General features: G+C 44.3%; 1 protein-coding gene and 1 long non-coding RNA gene across 6 annotated transcripts in view; one reads left to right on the top strand and one right to left on the bottom strand.

The window, feature by feature from the left end:
* Positions 1-5,132: 5,132 nt before the first annotated feature.
* LOC125432127 lies at positions 5,133-9,846 on the bottom strand. The gene is made up of 3 exons (XR_007244406.1): positions 9,514-9,846; positions 8,667-8,719; positions 5,133-6,425 (listed from the first exon to the last, which is right to left on the bottom strand). It is a non-coding gene; the product is annotated as an uncharacterized LOC125432127 (long non-coding RNA).
* Positions 9,847-12,446: 2,600 nt separating this feature from the next.
* TSGA10 (testis specific 10) overlaps positions 12,447-19,315 on the top strand; it is a 48,956-nt gene continuing 42,087 nt past the window's right edge. For 4 of the 5 annotated variants that reach the window (XM_048495499.1, XM_048495498.1, XM_048495496.1 and 1 more), the window contains exons 1-4: positions 12,494-12,528; positions 12,979-13,132; positions 14,606-14,722; positions 16,135-16,350. In XM_048495499.1, coding sequence (XP_048351456.1) covers positions 13,121-13,132; positions 14,606-14,722; positions 16,135-16,350 — 345 coding nt within the window. In that variant the 5' untranslated portion in view covers positions 12,494-12,528; positions 12,979-13,120. Of the gene's footprint in view, positions 12,529-12,978; positions 13,133-14,605; positions 14,723-16,134; positions 16,351-19,315 lie in introns of all 5 variants that reach the window. The other variant, XM_048495497.1, reaches the window with a different exon arrangement.

Genomic DNA, 19,315 nt, shown 5'->3' with positions numbered 1-19,315 from the left:
TTGCACACAAGTATTTTCTCCCATTTTTTTAATATACTAACAAAGGGCAGATACTACACTTTTAGTTTTCTGTTTCCCACAGAAAAGGTTTGTTAATTCTCAGTAAAGTTAATAGCATCTGACCCTGTTACACATGTCGTTTTAGCGGTTGAAGAACAAATTTCTCATTATGCTATCTAGCTAGTAGCCTGTTATTAACTTATAAGGTTATTGCAATCAGTTGATGGAACTACACTTTTTAAAACAGCGGACTGTACTTTCTGCTGCCCACCAGTATGTCTAGTACAAGAATGCACTGAGCTACATTAGTTTTCGGGAAGACGGTTCATGTTCTAGAGATAATGAAAGGCATGTAAATGTGCCCCACACGGTGTTCAACGCCAAGTTATGTGCAGAAAAGCGAGCGCCTAAAAACGTAAATCTTCTACGGATGCATGTGTCCTTCCTTCAATATTTCTGGCCAACGCTACCAGTTGGGAGGAAAGAAAATCAGTTGGGAGGAAAGAAAAAAAGACACGTTACCCCACTTGTCTTGGCATTCCCGGTTTCTCAGTTCTCGTGGCGACTGCAAACCGGCTCCTTTGCGGTAACGGTGTGCTGTGCCGGCCCACGGAATAAATCAAGTCGTTCGCAAGGGCAGCGAGTTACAGCGAAGAGACGTGACACGTGGTTTGCAATTATGCTGACGTAGGGTGTTTTCCTTACAACCGTGTATGTACAATGGCAATCGCTTTTTAGTTCCGCTGCAGAGCGTTTCCGCAAGGACAACCTTGAAAGACGACCGTCTGTCTGCTGCCAGTCATTTTGGCTTCTGTCCTGTGGAAGACGAGGGAGGAGGAAGAGAGCGTCCTTGGAGAGTGTTTCTGTTGCCTTGGCAACAACAGCCTCAACAGGCTGGAGATGAGACTGAAAGGCAGAGGTTCGGCTCTGTAACTGTTCTAATTTCCTCCTCAATGAGACAGTCAGGGGTGTAGGTACAGAAATGCCCCCCCCCCCCAAAAAAAACATCCGGGCTTTGCCAAGGGCGGGGGAAGGCAGCAGGATGCCTGTGAAGTTGCTCAAAAAAGACTGAATATAGTATTAGGAATATTTTTATTAATTGGAAAAATGAAAAGTAAACCAAAAAAAGGTTTCCAGGCTGTAGTTGCTTCCCAGCTTGCCCTTCTTAGTTATTAATGAACCCAGGCACAAGTATTGGCACTTTAAAAGCTCTGCAGCCAAAAATAAACAGACATCCTAAATTGCTCTGCTGCCACCCCACACACGGAAGTCTATCTTTCAAGGTAACTTTTCCTTGTCCAACAAATGCCTAGTTAACTGCTCTAAAGTGGGGTGCCCTGAAGAGAAATGCACATTAAATTAGATAGTTGTGCTCTGATGTAACCTTTAGGCCACCCCAAATCACATGCACCCATAAGGGCTGTGCCCTACAAGGGGACATGCACCGTTGCCTGTCCAAATAATGAGTCTAGCACCAAAAACTTCTATTTGTGAAGCCCCCAAAGAAGCCTCTTTTATACTGAATAGATGGCCTGAACAAGTTACTTGAGCATCTGTATGCCCCCAGGACCCAGAATGAACTTTGAGCCAAACTGAAATACACATCACCAGACTGGGGGAATGGTCCCCTCCAAACTGCTCTAAGTCCTTATTCATTGCATTTTCCCAATGTAATCACCGAGGCTTCTCTCCTACTTTATCCTCACAACAGGTAATTTAAGCTGAAATGCAGCATCCCATTTTTTTAAAGTTCCCTCCCCTCTTAAAACTCTACCCTTCATAGGGATTGCTCCCAAAAATCCAAGATTTTTCCAAACTAGAGCTGGCAATACTATTCTCACCAGTTCTCTTTATTTTATTTATTTATTTATAATTACATTTGTATACCGCCCCATCCCCTGAGGGCTCTGGGCGGTGAACAACAAAATAATATTCCAGAAACAATAATAACAATAAATAATCAATATAAATATACATATTTAAAACATGAAACTACAGCATTCCACTTGGCGTCCAGGATTTAAAACTAACAATAAAAACCCCTCCCAGAGAGGGGGGCGGTAGATCTAATTACAGCTCCCAAGATGTTAAAAGGGAAAGAGAACTCACCCTCAACAGCTGGCCCCTCCCAAAAGGCCCGGTGGAACAGCTTTCGGTCTTACAGGCCCCTCACGGAACTCTCCAAGATCCCGCGGGGCCGGACAGCTGGAGGAAGGGAGGTGTTCCACCAGGCAGGGGCCAGGGCGTGAAAGCCCCTGGTCCCGGATTGGAGGCCAGCCCGTGTCATTGAGGGGCTGGGAACCACCAGCAAATTGGCCTCTGCTGAGAGCGCCCAGAGGCCGCGTGTAGGGGACATATGGGGTAAGAAGCGGGTCCCGCGAGAGTGCGAGGGAGTCGGTCCAGGCAGCGCAAGGCCTTAAAGGTTAATCAACACCCATACCTTGTGGATGATTCCGAATTCCACTGGAAGCCAGTGCAGCTTGGCGGAGTACCAAGGCTTCAGAATATGGTCCCGCGGTAAGGCACCTCCTGTAAGTAAGCAGCGCCGCGATGCGCTGGACCAGCGCTTTAACTTCCGAATCAGAGGCTTAAGGGCGAAGGCCAGCGTGAAGCCCCGGTATTACAATAGTCCTAGCCTGGAGGTGACTGTTGCGTGGATCACAGTGGCCAGGTCCGCTTGGGGGGGAGAGGAAGGGCCAGCCGTCGGGCCTGACGGAGGTGGAAAAACGCAACCTGGGTTGTATGGGCCACCTGGGTCTCCACTGAAAGAGACGAATCCAGGTGGACCCCCAGGCTGCGAACGGAGGGGGCCGGTGCCAATGAGGCCCCCTCCCACACTGGCAGCTGAAAATCCCCAACCTCCCCTTCGCGTCTTAGTCAGAGGATCTCCGTCTTCGATGGGTTTAGTTTTAACCTGCTCTGTCGCAACCAACCAGCAACCGCCTCCAAACAATGCTGCAGAGCTGCAGGGGCGGCGGCCGCTCCCCTCTCCATCAACAGAATGAGCTGAGTGTCATCAGCATACTGGTGACAGATCAGCCCAAAGCTCCGTACCAACTGAGCAAGGGGTCGCATATAGATATTAAATAACAGTGGGGATAGGAGCGCACCCTGGGGCACACCGCAATGAAGCGGGCACCTTCGGGAGGCCTGATCCCCACACCACACTTGCTGACTCCGGTCCCGGAGAAACGAGACAATCCACTGAAGGACAGTGCCCCGCACTCCGGAAGCGGCCAGGCGGTGGGTCAAAAGGTCGTGATCGACCACATCAAACGCTGCAGTAAGATCTAATAATACCAGCAGCGCCGATCCGCCTCGGTCAAGCTGCATACGGAGCGTATCTGTGACGGCGACGAGAACGGTCTCCGTCCCATGCCCAGCACGGAGCCGGACTGGAAGGGGTCAAAAGCCAATGTGTCCTCCAGGAAACCCTGAAGCTGCTCCAACACCACTCTCTCAATTACCTTCCCCAGAAACGAAAGATTCGAGACGGGGCGGTAATTGGCCAGATCTCCTGGATCTAATGATGGTCTTTTTAAGAGTGGGCGGACCACTGCCTCCTTCAACCCACCAGGAAAGACTCCTTGCTCAAGGGAGCCATTGATAATATTCAACAGGTGGGGTCGTAGCTCCTCCCGGCAAACTTTAACAAGCCAGGAGGGGCACGGATCCAGAGGACAGGTAGTAGGTCTAACAGCAGCCGGGGCCCTGTCAACAGCGGCTTCAGAGAGCAGGGCAACCCAGGCCAAACAAGGGCCAGAAGACGACAAGGGAGCCTCCAGTTCACTAATTGTAGTCAAAGTAGCAGGAAGGTCCTGGCGGAGCGACGTGACTTTATCTGCGAAAAAGCTCATAAATGCCTCACAGCTAATAGCCAATTGATCATTTGTGGACCCCTGAGGTAGAGAGGTCAAAGACCGAATCATACGGAACAATTGTGCCGGGCGAGAGCTTCGCAGACGCTAGAGAGGAGGAGAAGAAAGCTCTCTTCGCCTCCTTCATCGCCAACTCATAGGCCTTAATAAACGTCCTATAAGACGTTAGCGCCGCTCCGTCACGAGACTTCCTCCACTTCCGCTCTAGACGTCTGAGTTCTCGTTTCATCTGGCGAGCTCTTCGGTATACCAGGGGGCCAGCCGAGAACGTGGACGCAGAGGTCGCCGGGGAGCAACTATTTCGATGGCATCGGCAAGACGGGAATTCCAATCTGCCACCTGCTCATCGAGTGTGCCGGCAGGTTCAGGTTCCCGCAGAGCATTCAGGAAACCAATTGGATCCATAAGTCTCTGCGGGCGGACATAAATCAGTCCATCGCCTAGACAGGGGTGGTGGGGCATGTCCACCCGAACCTTCAGGGCATAATGGTCGGACCATGGCACTCTGTCAATAGAGGATACGGCCATATCAACCCCTGAACCAAAGACCAAATCCAGAGTGTGACCGGCCTCATGAGTGGGGCCAGAGTTCATCAAGGAGAGGCCTAGTGCCGCCATGGATGACACCAGGTCCGCAGCTACTGTACAAGAGGCAGTGTCGACATGGACATTGAAGTCACCCAAGACAACCAGTCTGGGAAACCGCAATGCCCAGTCAGCCACCACCTCTAGCAACTGTGGCAGGCCGCCTCCTGGTGCGCTAGGCGACCGGTACACCAGGAGGACGGCCAACCTCTCCGGGGCCAACCATTCCAGGCCGACACACTCCATGCCAATGGTGATCTCCGGGACAGGGGCAGCCCTAAAGGGGATAGAATCTCGGATGAACAATGCCACACCGCCCCCCCGGCCCTGTGTTCGAGACTGGTGGAGGCACGCGACACAGGCCAGGTCCATCTGTAGCTCTCCGAGAAAGTCCCGGAGTACTGTGGTCTTATTATTGATGGACCTGGGGTGACTCAGACCCTCGGAATTATGAACATCCACTCAACCTTTGTCATAAGTCAAGAGTCCATGGGAGAATATGCAAACACACACATACGTCTGATGAAGATAACTTTTGAAACAGATTTCCAGCTTTTTGGGAGATCATCTTCTAATCATTATCACCTGTTGGAGAAACATCAGCCAACTATTCTGGCCTAACAAAAAGATAGTCAGCCAATCGCCCAAACAAAAGAAGTAACAGCAAGATGCAATATATATGCCTTTATTAAAATTTTAGATATGATCAAAATAAATACCTGTTTTACTTTACACATTTACGTATTATTGGCTTGATATACAAAATTTAGTGCAGCATCTAACTGGTTGCTTCGCAGTGTGACATCTACAGAATTTAATAAAAAATATAGTTCCATCATATTCTATATAGAATTAATGTGTGGATTTCAGACACAATAATGTTTCCTAACCATTGTATCACTTCTGTTATTTAGATGGCAGGTTTACATTTAAAAAAAGCAAAAGAAATTAGGGAGACAAATTAGCAGTTTTATAAACAATGGTCAAGTTATTTCTCACCCTTGTATGATCTGTGTGGGAAGGTTCAGAGAGCATCAGACCAAACTTGAACACAGAGATTTAACACACACATATTCACGAGTAAACAAAATTTGTCTTCTAAAGTTTGTCTTTAGATTCAAAATATGGAATGAAGCATTTCTCTTGTGCTTAGCAGAAAAGATTGACTTTAAAGATCAGCATTATGAAAATAAGTATTAATTATGAAAACAAGTTTGAACTACTATTAGTACAGCGAAACTTATAATTTTTACAGGAGAAAGCAGGAAATTGCTCTCTAGGTTTTACCTCATAAAAACTTTTGGATTAGCATGGTTTCATTCATATTAATTTAAAAATACACCACATACCATTTATTCTACTGAAGCCTGGAACAGATACAACATTGGAAGGGTCTATCTCTTATTTCAAAGAAAGACATGATGCTTAAAGAATATGTACTGAAATGTATGAAAATGTGATTAAAAGTACTCAAAATGGAAAGGATCTTAAAACTGAGAATGTAGTAGACTACTGTATTTGATTTGTTTGACTTTTCTAAAAGCAAAAAATCCTATCATATACTTTGGCAGGATAAGGTTTTTTAAACATCACTGAATGTCAGTCATTTCTAAACCATCATTTTCTTTAACAAAGTTGGGAGAAGCTACAGCATTATTGAAACCAGCCTCTGAGTGATTTTCTGCATTATTTTGCACCCCTTCTGGTATCTTTTTTCCTCTGGTTTGGAAAAAGCCAGTCATAGCTCCTTGCCTGGTTTCCTCAGTGTTTTGAAGTAAGTTGTCATTTACACCAGAAGTTCCCACAAATGCATCTTTCTGTAGTTCTGACACAGGTGTCTTAGCTGTATTGCAATAGTTGCCCATTACTTTGTTACCATGGAAATACTAGAACCTCTGGAGGCTTATCTTGAAATGGAAACTTTGTGTCAGAATGTTCTTCAGTACAACTGCTGTACAAATCCTATCAATAAAAAATAGCCCAAAGAATTGAGTTAACACAGTTGTAAGCTAAAAGGTGCCACAATCGCCACCTCTTGCTAAAAGGTGCCACAATGGCATGAGGACCAGTTGGCATCAGAGCAAGACACTGTTCCCAACAAAATGGATGCCTTCAGAAAGTTTTGGGATTCATCTTGTTTGTCAAGTCTGGGTAGGAAGGCAGTTGGCCGCTGAACTTTCCCCTAGGACTGGACAATGGGCCAAGCTAATCCTCATTTTGCCCCACTAAGGTAATGCAATCAGCATTTGGAAGAGACCATTACTTACTCTATCTTTGCACATCTAAGCAATCAGTCAGTAGTCAAGAGAATAGTCCGGGCATTCTCTTTGGGTTCTGACAACTCAACAAGACTCTTCTATCTTTTTGTTCAAACTGTAGAAAAGTAATCAATGTTTTGTCTCTGGCATTTCTGCTAACTTACCTCATACCACCATTTTGGTGTTTTAAATATTGGACCTTTGGCCATTCATAGTATGTGAGTATTCTAGATTTGTGCATGCACCCCCAGTTGCATGAGGACTCTTTCCTTTGCTCCCGGAAACACTGGTCATTTTCCTTTCCAGTACTGCTTTTCCTGGATGTCCCATCAAGACTTGTAACTATCACCCATCTCTAAACCGTAACCAACTCCTTCCTTTTCTCTTAGTTCTTATATGCTTTGTATGTTATGTTCATTGCTTAAAATATATTTCTTGCTTTACTATTTTATTCTTTAATAAAATTAATTTTAATTTTACAACTGCCTGCTTATCTGAGTATTTTTACCAAGGACTATCCTGGTATACACAAGTTATTGATCCCAGTTACCCCTGGCCTATTCTTTATCTGCAGCTAATATCCCCCAACCAATGTGGCAACTGCCTAGTTAGGGTAACCTAACAAGCAGTGACGTAGGTATAGATTTTTTAGGGGGAGTTCGGGGGTGGAGCCCCACCCCCACCCACCCTGGGGGCGTGACCACACCCAAGCCCCACCCACGACCTCTGTGCTTATAACAGCAGCTCTCCGAGGCCAGGGATGGTACACTCCCCTGCCCCCCCATCCCGCCCCCCCACTGCTGGGCTCCCAGCAGGCAATTCCTTCTGCCCTCCCCTCTAGGCAGAGGCGAAGCTAGGGAAAATGGAGCCCGGCGCAAAATCTGAGTTTTGCGCTCCCCCCCATGGGCAGCCGCTGCGATGCTGGAATCCACCCCCAAACAGCATCACTTTCAATTGTGTTTAAACTAGGGAGCCCAGAATGTCCTTTTAAATCCACTTTAAAGGGAGAATCTGGGGTCCCCAGTTAAAACAACAGTGAAAGTGATGCTGTTTGGGGGTGGATTATCCCCCACCCTGAAACAGCATCACTTACAACGTTTAAACTGGGGAGCTCAGATTCTCCCTTTAAATCCATGCTGAAGGGGGTGGATTTAAAAGGAGAGTCTGGGGGAAATTTGGGGGGTGCCTGCTGTCAGGGGTGCAATTGTTAAGCTAGCACCACCAAACGTTCAGGGTCTCTTCAGGGGACTCTCCTGATGATACCACCCAGGTTTGGTGATGTTTGGTTCAGGGGGTCCAAAGTTATGGACCCTCAAAGGTGCAGTCCCATCTTCTATTAGCTCCCATTGGAAACAATGGGGGATGGGGCACCCCGTTTGGGAGTCCATAACTTTGGACCCCCTGAATGGAGCTAAATTATTGAAAATTCTCTGGTCCTTACTCAATAGCAAATAGTTCAATTTCCATTTATTATCTTTTCCGGCTCATTCAGTCAAGTTTTGAAAGCACTTTAAATCATATGATACTTAAAACACTTTTAAGTGTTATAACAGTTGTGAAACATTTTGAAGCATTTTGTCAAAAAAAATTGTTTCTGCTATGTGGCACGGCTTATTGCTGTGTTCAGATTTGTGAGTTGGGACATGTTCTATAATGTGATTGTGGCTTTGAGATGACCTGGTGCAAAAAATCATTCTTTGGTTGTAGTAGGGGAGAAGGGTGGCCTTTGGTCATGGTGGGGGAGCGCAGCTGCCCATGGGGGGGGGGGGAACTCAGATTTTGCTAGGGCTCCATTTTTCCTACCTATGCCTCTGCTCTCATGGAAAAAAGAGATGCAACTAGGAATGAAGATGACTCAAACCCTGGTACTACACGTATACAGGGGCACAAGGCTGAGGCACTCTGAAATTTTACGGAAAAATGGAAGATGTGAGACAAAACTTACCTTTGTTATGATGCAGCTGTCATTTCTACTCTGTGCTTCTGGCATGCTATAATCTGAATAATATGGATTATTAGAAGTATTTCATTTCATTGGGCAATATTTTACAGGTCTTTGCAGTTATGCAATTGTATAATTTCAAAACTATTCTTACATCACTGTGTCACCTAAATAGTCAGTAGCATATCACATTACATCTAAATGGATTCATTCTTTGCAGAAGTACATACAAATACGTACTATGTAATGTGATTAACAGTGGCTCATTCCGCACATGCAAAATAACGCACTTTCAAGCTGCTTTCACAACTGTTTTTGCCATTCCGCACAGCTTCAAAGAGCCCTGAAAGCAGCTTGAAAGTGCATTATTCTGCGTGTGCGGAATGAGCCAGTGTAATGTAATGTGATTAATAGTGAAAAATGTGTTTTAATTTTTACAGTCATTTTCAGTTTTTGCAGCCCATAGGTTTGCATGTTTTCAGGGAGCAAATACACATTTGGCTAGGCCCGCTGGTCTTTGTACAAAGCACATTTTATTATTATTTGGTACACCTGAAGAAATTATGAACTGTTCTATAGATATAAACTAGTCTTCCGTGATCTGAACATATGTACAGATAGAAATAAAAACTGTTTAGCAGCACTAGTGACACACATGCTTCAGCCTACATAAGAGATGAATAAGTTAAATGGGAGTTAATTTAGGAAACATTTTAAAAGTATAGCAATGTGTTCCTGTTATTAAGATCAAGTCTTGAATCATCTATTTTTAAAATAAATTGCACACTTTTAAAATAAATTGCACTCTCTTTCACCTGACAATAACAAAGAAGAAACAATCATTACTAACCTGTCAGAATTAAGCACAATAAATACAAGATTCCTAACATGATACTTGAGGTATAGCATTTCTCCTTTCCTCATTCTCTACAAAAAAGGTAGTTCTTTACGTGTGCCAAACACATACGTAAAAGCTTTGTGTTGGCTGTTGATAGTTTGCCCAGCAGTATCTCCTAGATACAAATTCCCTATGCTACGGCACACAGGATGTTGAAAGGTTTGAGGTATATTGTTGCCATCTTCCTACAACCAACACCTTGGCAAGAATTTCAGAGAGACTCTTTTGACCAGAAAAGAAAAATAAATGTGAAAAGTTTTTAGGATACCTTCCTGGCTTTGTCATTACAGGTGTTTAACTATCTTGGTAAGACCTTGGTCTCTTGTCATTTGTTGCATTAAATAGTTTAGCAAAACTAGAGAACAGGTTACCTTTACTGCTGTTTAGATACTGTTTTTATGAATTACCTCTATACTTCTCTTGGCTACATTTGAATTTTACAGTAGATAATCTTGTATATAGAAGTCTGCCTAATGATGACTCACTACCTTGAGTGGGCTCTAGTCCACAAATATTTATGTTACAATAAAGGCTTGCTAAATCCTTAAAATATCACTTGATTCCTGTGTAGTTTTGTTTCAACAAACTAATGCCAGCAGTACCAGTTCTCCAGCCAAAACCACACAAACCAGGGCCGGATCTACATTTTATCAAGGGGAGCACAAGTACAAAATGTATATTATCTACATATTTTTGTTATTTAAACGTATATAATCAACTTATATAATTAATAACTCTTTTAAATGACAGAATAAATTATCTTGCCCTTTATGAACTGTTAATGATTACACTTTTATTTTATTTTTACATTATTTTAGGAGAGGGAAAAAAGAACAGTTGGGTTTTATATCCCGGTCTTCTATACCAAAAGGAGTCCCAAAGTGGCTTATAATCACCTTTCCACTTTCCCTGCCCCTGAAAACAGGCACCTTGTGAGGTTGGTAAGCCTGAGGGGGTCTAAGAGAACTGTGACTAGCCCATGGTCACCCTAGCAGGCTTCAAATGGAGGAGTGGAGAGTCTAATCTGATTCACCAGATTAAAGTCTGCTGCTCATGTAGAGGGGCGAGGAATCAAATCTGGTTCTCCAGATTACAGTCAACCGCTTTTAACCACTACACTCACATTGACTCCATCTCTATATTTTTAAATACTCCCTTAACCCCTTGGTACTCATAAAAATCCAGCCCATGGAGGAAGTTTTTCAGCCTGGCCTTTTTCTGGCCATTTTAAAAATGGTACACATAAAATGGCACACATAATTCTGACATGGAAAACTCATTCGTGCTCCTTCACAGCCTGATAAAGTACAGCCGAAGAAAATATTTATCTGGTAGTGACGCTGCTAGCTAGAAGCTAAAATGACTAAATTGGACCTACTGTACTTTAGTCACTGGAAAAGGCAATAATGCTAGGGAACAATGGAGATAGTAGGGAAAGAGGAAGAGCCACCATAAGATGGACTGATTCAATAAAGGAAGTCATGGCCCTCAGTTTGCGTGAGCTGAGCAAGGGTGTTGAAACGAGAGGACATTTTGGCCGTCGTTGAGTCATAAACCAGAAGTGACTTGATGGCATATAACACATGTGAACAGGCTCATCATTCTTGCCCCACCCCTTTCCCAAGGTGTAAAATCATGTTATCTGGGGGAACCCCAATCCTATCAAATGAGGGAGAAGTCTACTTGTGGCCTTTGCCAAAACCAACAATAACACAGCTCCCTGTTTTAAAGGAGGGTTGGCAGAGAAGAGCCCTTTTCCTTCACCCCATTCAACTCCAGGCTTCTCCAGGGCTTGCAGCACCTCAGCAGAGCCCAAGGCAGGAGGGCAGAAAAGAATCATTAACAGTCACCCCCTCCAAAAAAAACCCTCTTCCCTCTCTTTCAGTGTTTATAGCACTCCCTAAGCCCCCCAGAAGTCTTCCATGCCCAAAGCCTATTATGACCACTGTCAATTGTTTGAAAGGGGGGAGGGGGCAGGAAGACAAGGAATTTGAAGGTACGGCAGGTGGAAGAGCAGAGGGGCGGGGGTATGTCTCCCACTGCACAGAACTTTTTAGAACATCTCCATAGGAACCTCTAGATCCCCTCCTTCACTCAGCCACCACTTGTTGGCCGACCAACAGCAGCAGTTTTTGCCTTACTAAAGATGCAACTCCCCTCTGAGCCAGGGGGCCGCCCCCCAGCAACCTAATCAGGACCGCTGGAAAACTAGCCATATCCTCCGTGCAACTCAGCCCCCCATTCTGCCCCCCCCCCGCAGCCTAATTGGAAAATAGGGCTGAAGAAGCAGCCCGTTGAGTCTCCCCCCCCACCCCCGCACGGGACACTTGGCCCCTCTTTCCACCCCCACTCCCCGATCCGGCCCGGATCTAAACAAGTGCGGGGGGACGGGGCCACTATTTGAGACAGCGAACACGACTCGCCTCCAGCCATTTTTCTCTGAAGTGACGCCCGCCCGCATAACAGGGATTCGGGAATCGCGCGCTTCGAACTGCAATTTATTGGCCAGCGGCGCTAACCGAGGGGCGTCGAATCCCAAGCGGCGGTTGAGACGGCCCGAGAGCGCCGGTGAGAGGAAGGGAGGCGGGGTAACAGGAGCAGCAGCGATGCCCAATCCCGGAGGTAACGAAAGCCGGAGGGGAGGGGGGCCGTTGCCAGGAGACCGGGAGCGAGCGAGAAGGGACATTATTGTGGTAAGCCTCTAGGGGGCAGCGCGTCCAATGAAGCAGAGGCTCTCTGAGGGAGGAGAATCCGGATCCCAGCCTCTTGTACTATTTACGGGCGGGAGAGGGTGAAGTGTATTGTACCTGTCCAGGTGGCTTCCTTTCCCCGCCCCTTTTGCCCAGCCGCTTTAGAGTGAAGGAGGAGAGGAGAGGGAGGGGGCAGTTTCATACCTGAGCTGCCACGGTCAGTCCTTCATTCATTGGGGCTTCCCCGGTTGAGAGGGGAAAGGAGGCGAAGTCGCGGGTAAGGCTGAAGAAGCCAGTTGAGAAGGCTGGGAAAGGGGGGGAATCCGTTTTTGGGAGCGGAGAGTATAGTTGTCAACATGATCTCTAGAAGGTACCCTGGGAGCAGGAGGAAAAAAACAGAATTTCACACCCAGGTACAGACTGTCTCTAGAGAAATCGAGCAGCACTAAATTGCTAGGCAAAGTATAGTGGGAGGTTGGGGTGAATTCCCCAGGATGGGAAAACTGGAGGGTTAATTGGTCACTCTCACAGATATAGGTCTGTGTGACAGAAAAATATACCTGCAGTCTTGAATGTTCCTTCTTTTATGGAATTTCCTTCTGTAAAAGCGATGGTCAAGAATCTGAGCGCCACATATTAGGGATTCATCCTTGGCATTTTGTTTGGGAAATAGATGAATTATTCCTAACCCTCCTTCCCTAGTGATTATTCTCTCTCTTTTTTAAAGTTGCAGTTTAGAACTTTGCTTTTCCTGGCCTAGTGTTTGCCTTACAGAGACCAGAGTGCCCAGCAGTTAAATTCTCAAGCAAAACAAATGCCAGCGCCATGGCGACTGACACCTTGCCTTCTAACAAAAAAACTGGCAGAACATGATTGACTTGGTGTGTTGAGAAATACTCTTGTTGACTGCACATAATTAATCCAAATAGTTTTTAGAATTTCATTGCTACTATGCTCATAAGTAGTTACAATTATAATGAGAAAAGAAAGTTTGTTTTATAAAAATCAAGCATTTCCTTCCCTTACTATCATCAAGTTAGCTTAGCATAAAAAAGCAAACTATTGTGTAATCCTATGCAGAGTTATAATGTTGTTATTGACAGCAACCAGACTGCTAGTGGCAAAAAGTTGGTAGGGGAAAAAATCACTACCATCAAAAACTGGGATGACAATAATGGACAAGATCTTGACAGAATTGAAAAATCCCCATTATATTTTAAGGTGATATGTGTGTGTACACACATACAGATACTTTCAGTATGTTCATTTTAAAAATTATGTACGACAATGCAATGTACTGCTTTCAAATAATTGTGTGAAAAGGTTACCCAAAGTCGGGTGCCTTACCAGTAACGTACTGAAACTTGGGTTCTTTATCTAGGACAGGTACTCTCAAACAGGTGAGATTTTAAAATTTTATTAAAAGGAAAAGAAATGAGATCAGTTCTCTCTCAGCTCTAGACAGTTTCAAATATAAAAACAGCAGAAGAACAACCACGAGAAAATCTTTCCATCTAAAATGGTGTCAGGGTTTTTTATAGAATTGACTCATAGACCATTTGACCAGTAATTAACCAATTGGGTGTCAATGGATTTGAATCTGATGAAGGAGGTGACCCCCACCTGAGCATCCTTGGCAATCTGTCCAGTTTAGAATATGACCTTGCAAAAGTCAGTTCCATTATCTAAAGAATAACACCACTTAAACTAAACACACAGTTTACAGCTTTAATGAGGCTAAATGGTTGCATTGTAAATGACCTAGTAAAACCAAATGGTCAGAGGTGTACCTCCAAGGGAGCTGGGGGGTGCGCGATTCACCAGGCGTATGCCCCTATGGGGATGTGGCGAGGGCGTGGTGTGGCGTTCCGGGGCGGGGCGGGGCGGAGGATGCACCAGTGCACCGGGCACTTTTTCCCCTTGCTACGCCTCAGCAAATGGTTGCCTCATAAAAGACCCAATACACAAGATAAATGACCTCTAAGTAAATTTAAAGGAATATATACACTTTCTTCACAAATTGTAATATTTTACTCTCCATCTTTACAATATGCAAATAATCCATGCCTTTGCATCTCCTGTTCCTTTATTTTCGGAACGCTCTGTTGTAGATGTTTTACAATTTCAAGTTCAAAAATAAAAAGTTTAAAATACATAAATCTGTCACTTTTGTATCTGTTTCTGGGTGGGATCCAAGCCATAATCTCTAAGGGTACAATTGGGCACAAGATATCTTCAGTACAATGATTTCTGGCAGTGTAAGTCAGATCTTACATATTTAAGTTAAAAGATACATAGAATATCATGAAACAGGATTGTCCTTCATCCTGCTTTATCTACTATTTTCTCAATAGGTGATGACAAAAGAAGACCTTGTGTTAGCAGATTCATTTCCTGAAAGTGATCAAGTTGCAAAATTTGAAGAAAAGATTAAGAACAAAGACAAAATCATCCAGAAATTGCAGTCAGAGGTTCTGTCATATTTTCTTGATATTTTGGCCTTTGATAACAACTGAAGCTATGTAATAATGGAAATATGACATCACTTGTTTAGTTTAGTAACTCAGCTGTGAAAACCAACCAAATGGTTTGTCTTCTCAATAAAGCTACAGGAACAAAATTATAATACTGTCTAAATCACATTAAAATCATGGTACAGTAGCATTCCCTCAACCGGTGATGACATTTGTCATTATGACTCAATATCCTTGTCTGCTAATGGGTCTTCCCAGTACAAACCCACATAAAATCATACAATGGAGAGTAGTTACAGTATCTAAATGTCTCAGGATTACTTTGCCTTTAGTTTGGATTCAGGCATAGTAGAATAAAAACTGCCTTGTATAGATTGGTGAATCCTTTAGAAATGTATGACAACTAGATTTGTGATTTTCAAAGTAAGATACTTCAAAGCCAAACGATATCATTTGATTACTCAAAAGACAGTTCATTTTCTTGAAGTCTATTAAATAACAGTAGAAACTAAAGTAGGTGGAATATCATTAGAGTACAGTTTTATTTGCTTGTGATTATTCATGGTAGTATTGCTGGAGTGATTTTATTCTCATAGTAGGTTTACACAATGTGAAAGCCATAGATGCTGATTTTTTATTTCATATTTAAAATTTTACAGTATGTTATAATGAAACTGTACTAATATTCAAGACACTAAAGAAAGAACACCTAGTCATGTCTACTCAGAAGCAAGTCCCATGTTAGTTAATGAGACTTACTCCTAGGAAAGTATTCTTAAGATTGTAGACCTAGCAACTGAAGCTGCTGCACATTTAGTATTGATTGTGACCTGCATTATATGCTCTGGCTTCCTAGTGCTAGAATGGATACTGAATTATTTAATATAATTTAATGTACAACTACATACGATAGGTTGTCTCAATTTAATATAAAGCAGAGGATGAAATACAGCACAGGAGAGCTCAGATGTTGTCTCCTTTGTTGTCCTTTGTTGTCTCCTTTCCTGCCAAAGTTGTTTTGCTCCAGCTGCTTATCTCCTGCCTGGGTTGGAAGGTGTTGATTCTTTGCAGGAAAAACAGCTGGAATGACTCAATTTGGGTGGATTTGGAACAGTATGTATTTTGAGCCAGGTAAACACAACTAAAATAAATCAGTGCCTTTTAACAAGTCCAGATTACTGTAAGAGATTCATATTACTTTCACCACTTATGAGCCCTCTTCATTTAGATTATGTCTTGGTATATCGTCTATAAATCTGTCATTAGTTGAGGAATCTGATAACATATACCAGGATGAAACAGCTTTCTTTTACATGTGCTTTGTACATAGTATTAATTTTTTTTGCTGTGAAATATGGGACTATTTTGGGAGGTAAATGAAATTGTTTTGTTATTTTTGGACCAACTAGGTTGAACATCTGCAAGCTATAAACCATGACTTGGAGAAACATGTTATGAAACTGCTTCACAATAAGGTGAAAGTAACAACTCAAGTAGACAACTTAGCCAGTAAGAATGAATATCTATGTAAAGAACTTGCTCATGTTGACAAGGTAGCTGAACAGCTGGAAAAAGAAAAAGAATTCGTACTGGATAGTGCTGACAAGGAACTTGCTGAAGCAGAGGTACTTGAATTACTGCATGAAAATCATATTCATATACATTATTTTCAAAATGTTTTTTGTGGAGCTGGAAAACCTGCCTTTGTCATGATAGTCTATGCAGATTTAAGAGTTGCATATGAGAACCTAAGATAAATCAATCAAATCTTCAATCAATAATTGTAAGATCAGGATCTTTTTTGTGGTCAAATTGTTTGTCTGTTTCCACATATTAACCCTCTGTCAAGAAACAGTACAATTTTTAAAGACTTGTTGGCAACCATAAACTTTTATAGTAGATACAGTCAATTTGTTCCACTAGGACAGTATTTTGAGATGGAAATGATTCCATCTTTGATACACTAGTGATGTTTCGTCTGTGCGGAAGGCTTTCTATTCATTCATGCCTGTAGAGAGGCTAACAGAATGTGAGTGTGAGTTACATGCCATCATGCCACTTCCAACTTATGGCAATCCTATGAATTAATGACCTCCAAAATGTCCTGACATTAATGGCCTTGCTCAGATCTTGCAAACTGAAAGTCATGGCTTTCCTTATTGAGAATTGACTCAATAAGGAAAGCCATGGCTTTCAGTTTGCAAGATCTGAGCAAGGCCATTAATTGGTTCAAGATACCAACTGTTCCTTTGGGCAGAGGCGTAGCTAGGGTAAATGGAGCCCTGTGCAAAATCTGAGTTTTGCGCCCCCCTCCCCCCATGGCAGCTGCCCAGAGGCGTAGCTGGGCTATATTGCATCTGATGTCCGGGCGCGGGCGGAGCGATAGTAGCTGTCCCTGAGCCCGGACTGAAGCCGGTGATCCTGAGGTCGGCTGGGCAGGGGGGTTCCTCGGGACCGGTGCGGAAACACGTCAAAGTTTCGACGCGAGAATGCTTCGAAGATACGAAGCTCCGTAGCTCTGGCCGCGCCCAGAGCGCAGCTGAGCCTGATCGGCTCGGCATGGACACGCTGCAGCTGGGCAGGGGGAGGGTTTTGAGTCTGGGAAGGGGATTTAAGGGAGAGCAAAGGGAAGCTCAGGAGCTGCCGCTGCAGCAGGGTGACGTGGGAGGGGTGTGGAGTGGTGGAAGGGCCAGACAACTCGTAAGGAGGTTGCGTTGGGAGGGTGTGCCAGGGCCACCTCCCGTCAGGCAGCAGTCGCTCATCCAGTGAGGCAACTGGGTGTGGCGCGTCAGCTGTCTAGCCAACTCCGGCCGTTAGTGAGACAACTGCGGCGGGGCGGGGCCTGACACGCAGGGGGTTTAGGGAAGAGACAGTGGAGAAGCCAGAGGGGGCAGCATTCAACACCAGGTGCCCTGTGGGTTAAATTGTTTCTTGGCCCCTCGGGCCAATTGGAAAAGAACATCTCTGGGGAGGACAACCTCCAGGACAGGGAGGGAGGGAAGGTTCCATCGCCCAAGGGCCCTGCGCAGGGAGGGGAAGCGCCACATCTGATGCGTACTCTTTACCCCCCAAAAAACAGCATCACTTTCAGTGGGGACGCCAGATTCTCCCTTTAAGGTGGATTTAAAAGGAGAATCTGGGGTCCCTAGTTTAAACAACATTGAAAGTGATGCTGGAATCCACCCCCAAACAGCATCACTTTCAATGGTGTTTTAACTAGGGAGCCCAGATTATCCTTTTAAATCCACCTTAAAGGGAGAATCTGGGATCCCCAGTTAAAACAACATTGACAGTGATGCTTTGTATATGGATTCTCCCCCACTCTGAAACGGCATCACTTTCAATGTTTAAACAGGGGACCTCAGATTCTCCCTTTAAATCCATGCCAAAGGGGATGGATTTAAAAGGAGAATCTGGGGAAATTTGGGGGAGTTGCCTGTTGTCAGGTGTGCAGTTGTTAAACTAGCAGCACCAAACTTTCAAGGTATCTTTAGGTGACTCTCCTGATGATACCACCTAGGTTTGGTGAAGTTTGGTTCAGGGGGTCCAAAGTTATGGAGCTCAAAGGTGTAGCCCACATCTCCTATTAGCTCCCATTGGAAACAATGGGGGATGGGGCACCCCCTTTGGGAGTCCATAGCTTTGGACCCCCTGAACCAAATCTCACCTTACTTGGTTGATATCATCAGGAGAGTCTCCCGAAAAATCTCTGAAATTTTGGTGCTGCTAGCCTAAAACCTGCGCCCCCTGCTGGCCAAAAATTGAAAGAACACTAAAAATACAAAAAGCCACCATCAAACCAGAATTTTTTGCCCCCCCCCCCCCCCCAGCACGCGCTCTGTGCAACACGCACCTCCCTTTCCCCTGGTAGCTACGCCTCTGCCTTTTGGAGGCTAATTTAAAAGAATTTAGAGCTGGGTGTCATAAACACCCAATCCCAAAGCTTTGGATGACCCCGTTTGAAGGTCTAACATACAAAGAAAACAAGGGTGAAAGGACTGAGCCTTGTGGAACTGTGTTGTATAAGTCACATGCTTTAACTCTATGTCATTAACCATTGCTCTCTGTATTGACCCAGACAAAAAAAGAGAGCAAATGTAAAACAGTTCTTCTCATGTCCATTCTGGTTTCTAGGTGTTTCAACAAAATCAAAATGGTCTTGTGTCAAAAACAGCAGAGATATTCTGTGGGATCCCTTATCTAAATGATAATCCACCAGAGCAACTAATGCAGTCTTTATCCCAAAGGCAGGATGAAAAAGGCCAACAGCAAATAAGTCATCCAGGAAACCTGAAAATGCTCTGTCACCACTCAATCACCTTACTCAAAAAGGACAACTTCGACACACATCTAAAATTGGCAATGACATTTTTTTATTGAGAAAGGGTTTTTTTTTACTACAGCCTCTTTCAGAAGTGTGGGCAATTGGTTGCCTTGTAGTGAAGAGTTGTTAATATTAGCTAGTGGAACCCTTACTTTATCCTAAGAACGGTTAAACCAAATAGGGCAAGAATCCAGGGTGCAAGTGGTTGGCTGCACAGGCCCCAGGATCCCACCAGTGTTGCTTGGAGAGCCAACCCAAAACTATCA

Source organism: Sphaerodactylus townsendi, linkage group LG04, assembly GCF_021028975.2.
Source record: "Sphaerodactylus townsendi isolate TG3544 linkage group LG04, MPM_Stown_v2.3, whole genome shotgun sequence".
Taxonomy (NCBI): domain Eukaryota; kingdom Metazoa; phylum Chordata; class Lepidosauria; order Squamata; family Sphaerodactylidae; genus Sphaerodactylus; species Sphaerodactylus townsendi.
Note: the sequence above shows the minus strand (reverse complement) of the source record. Positions and strands in the feature narration are given on the sequence as shown.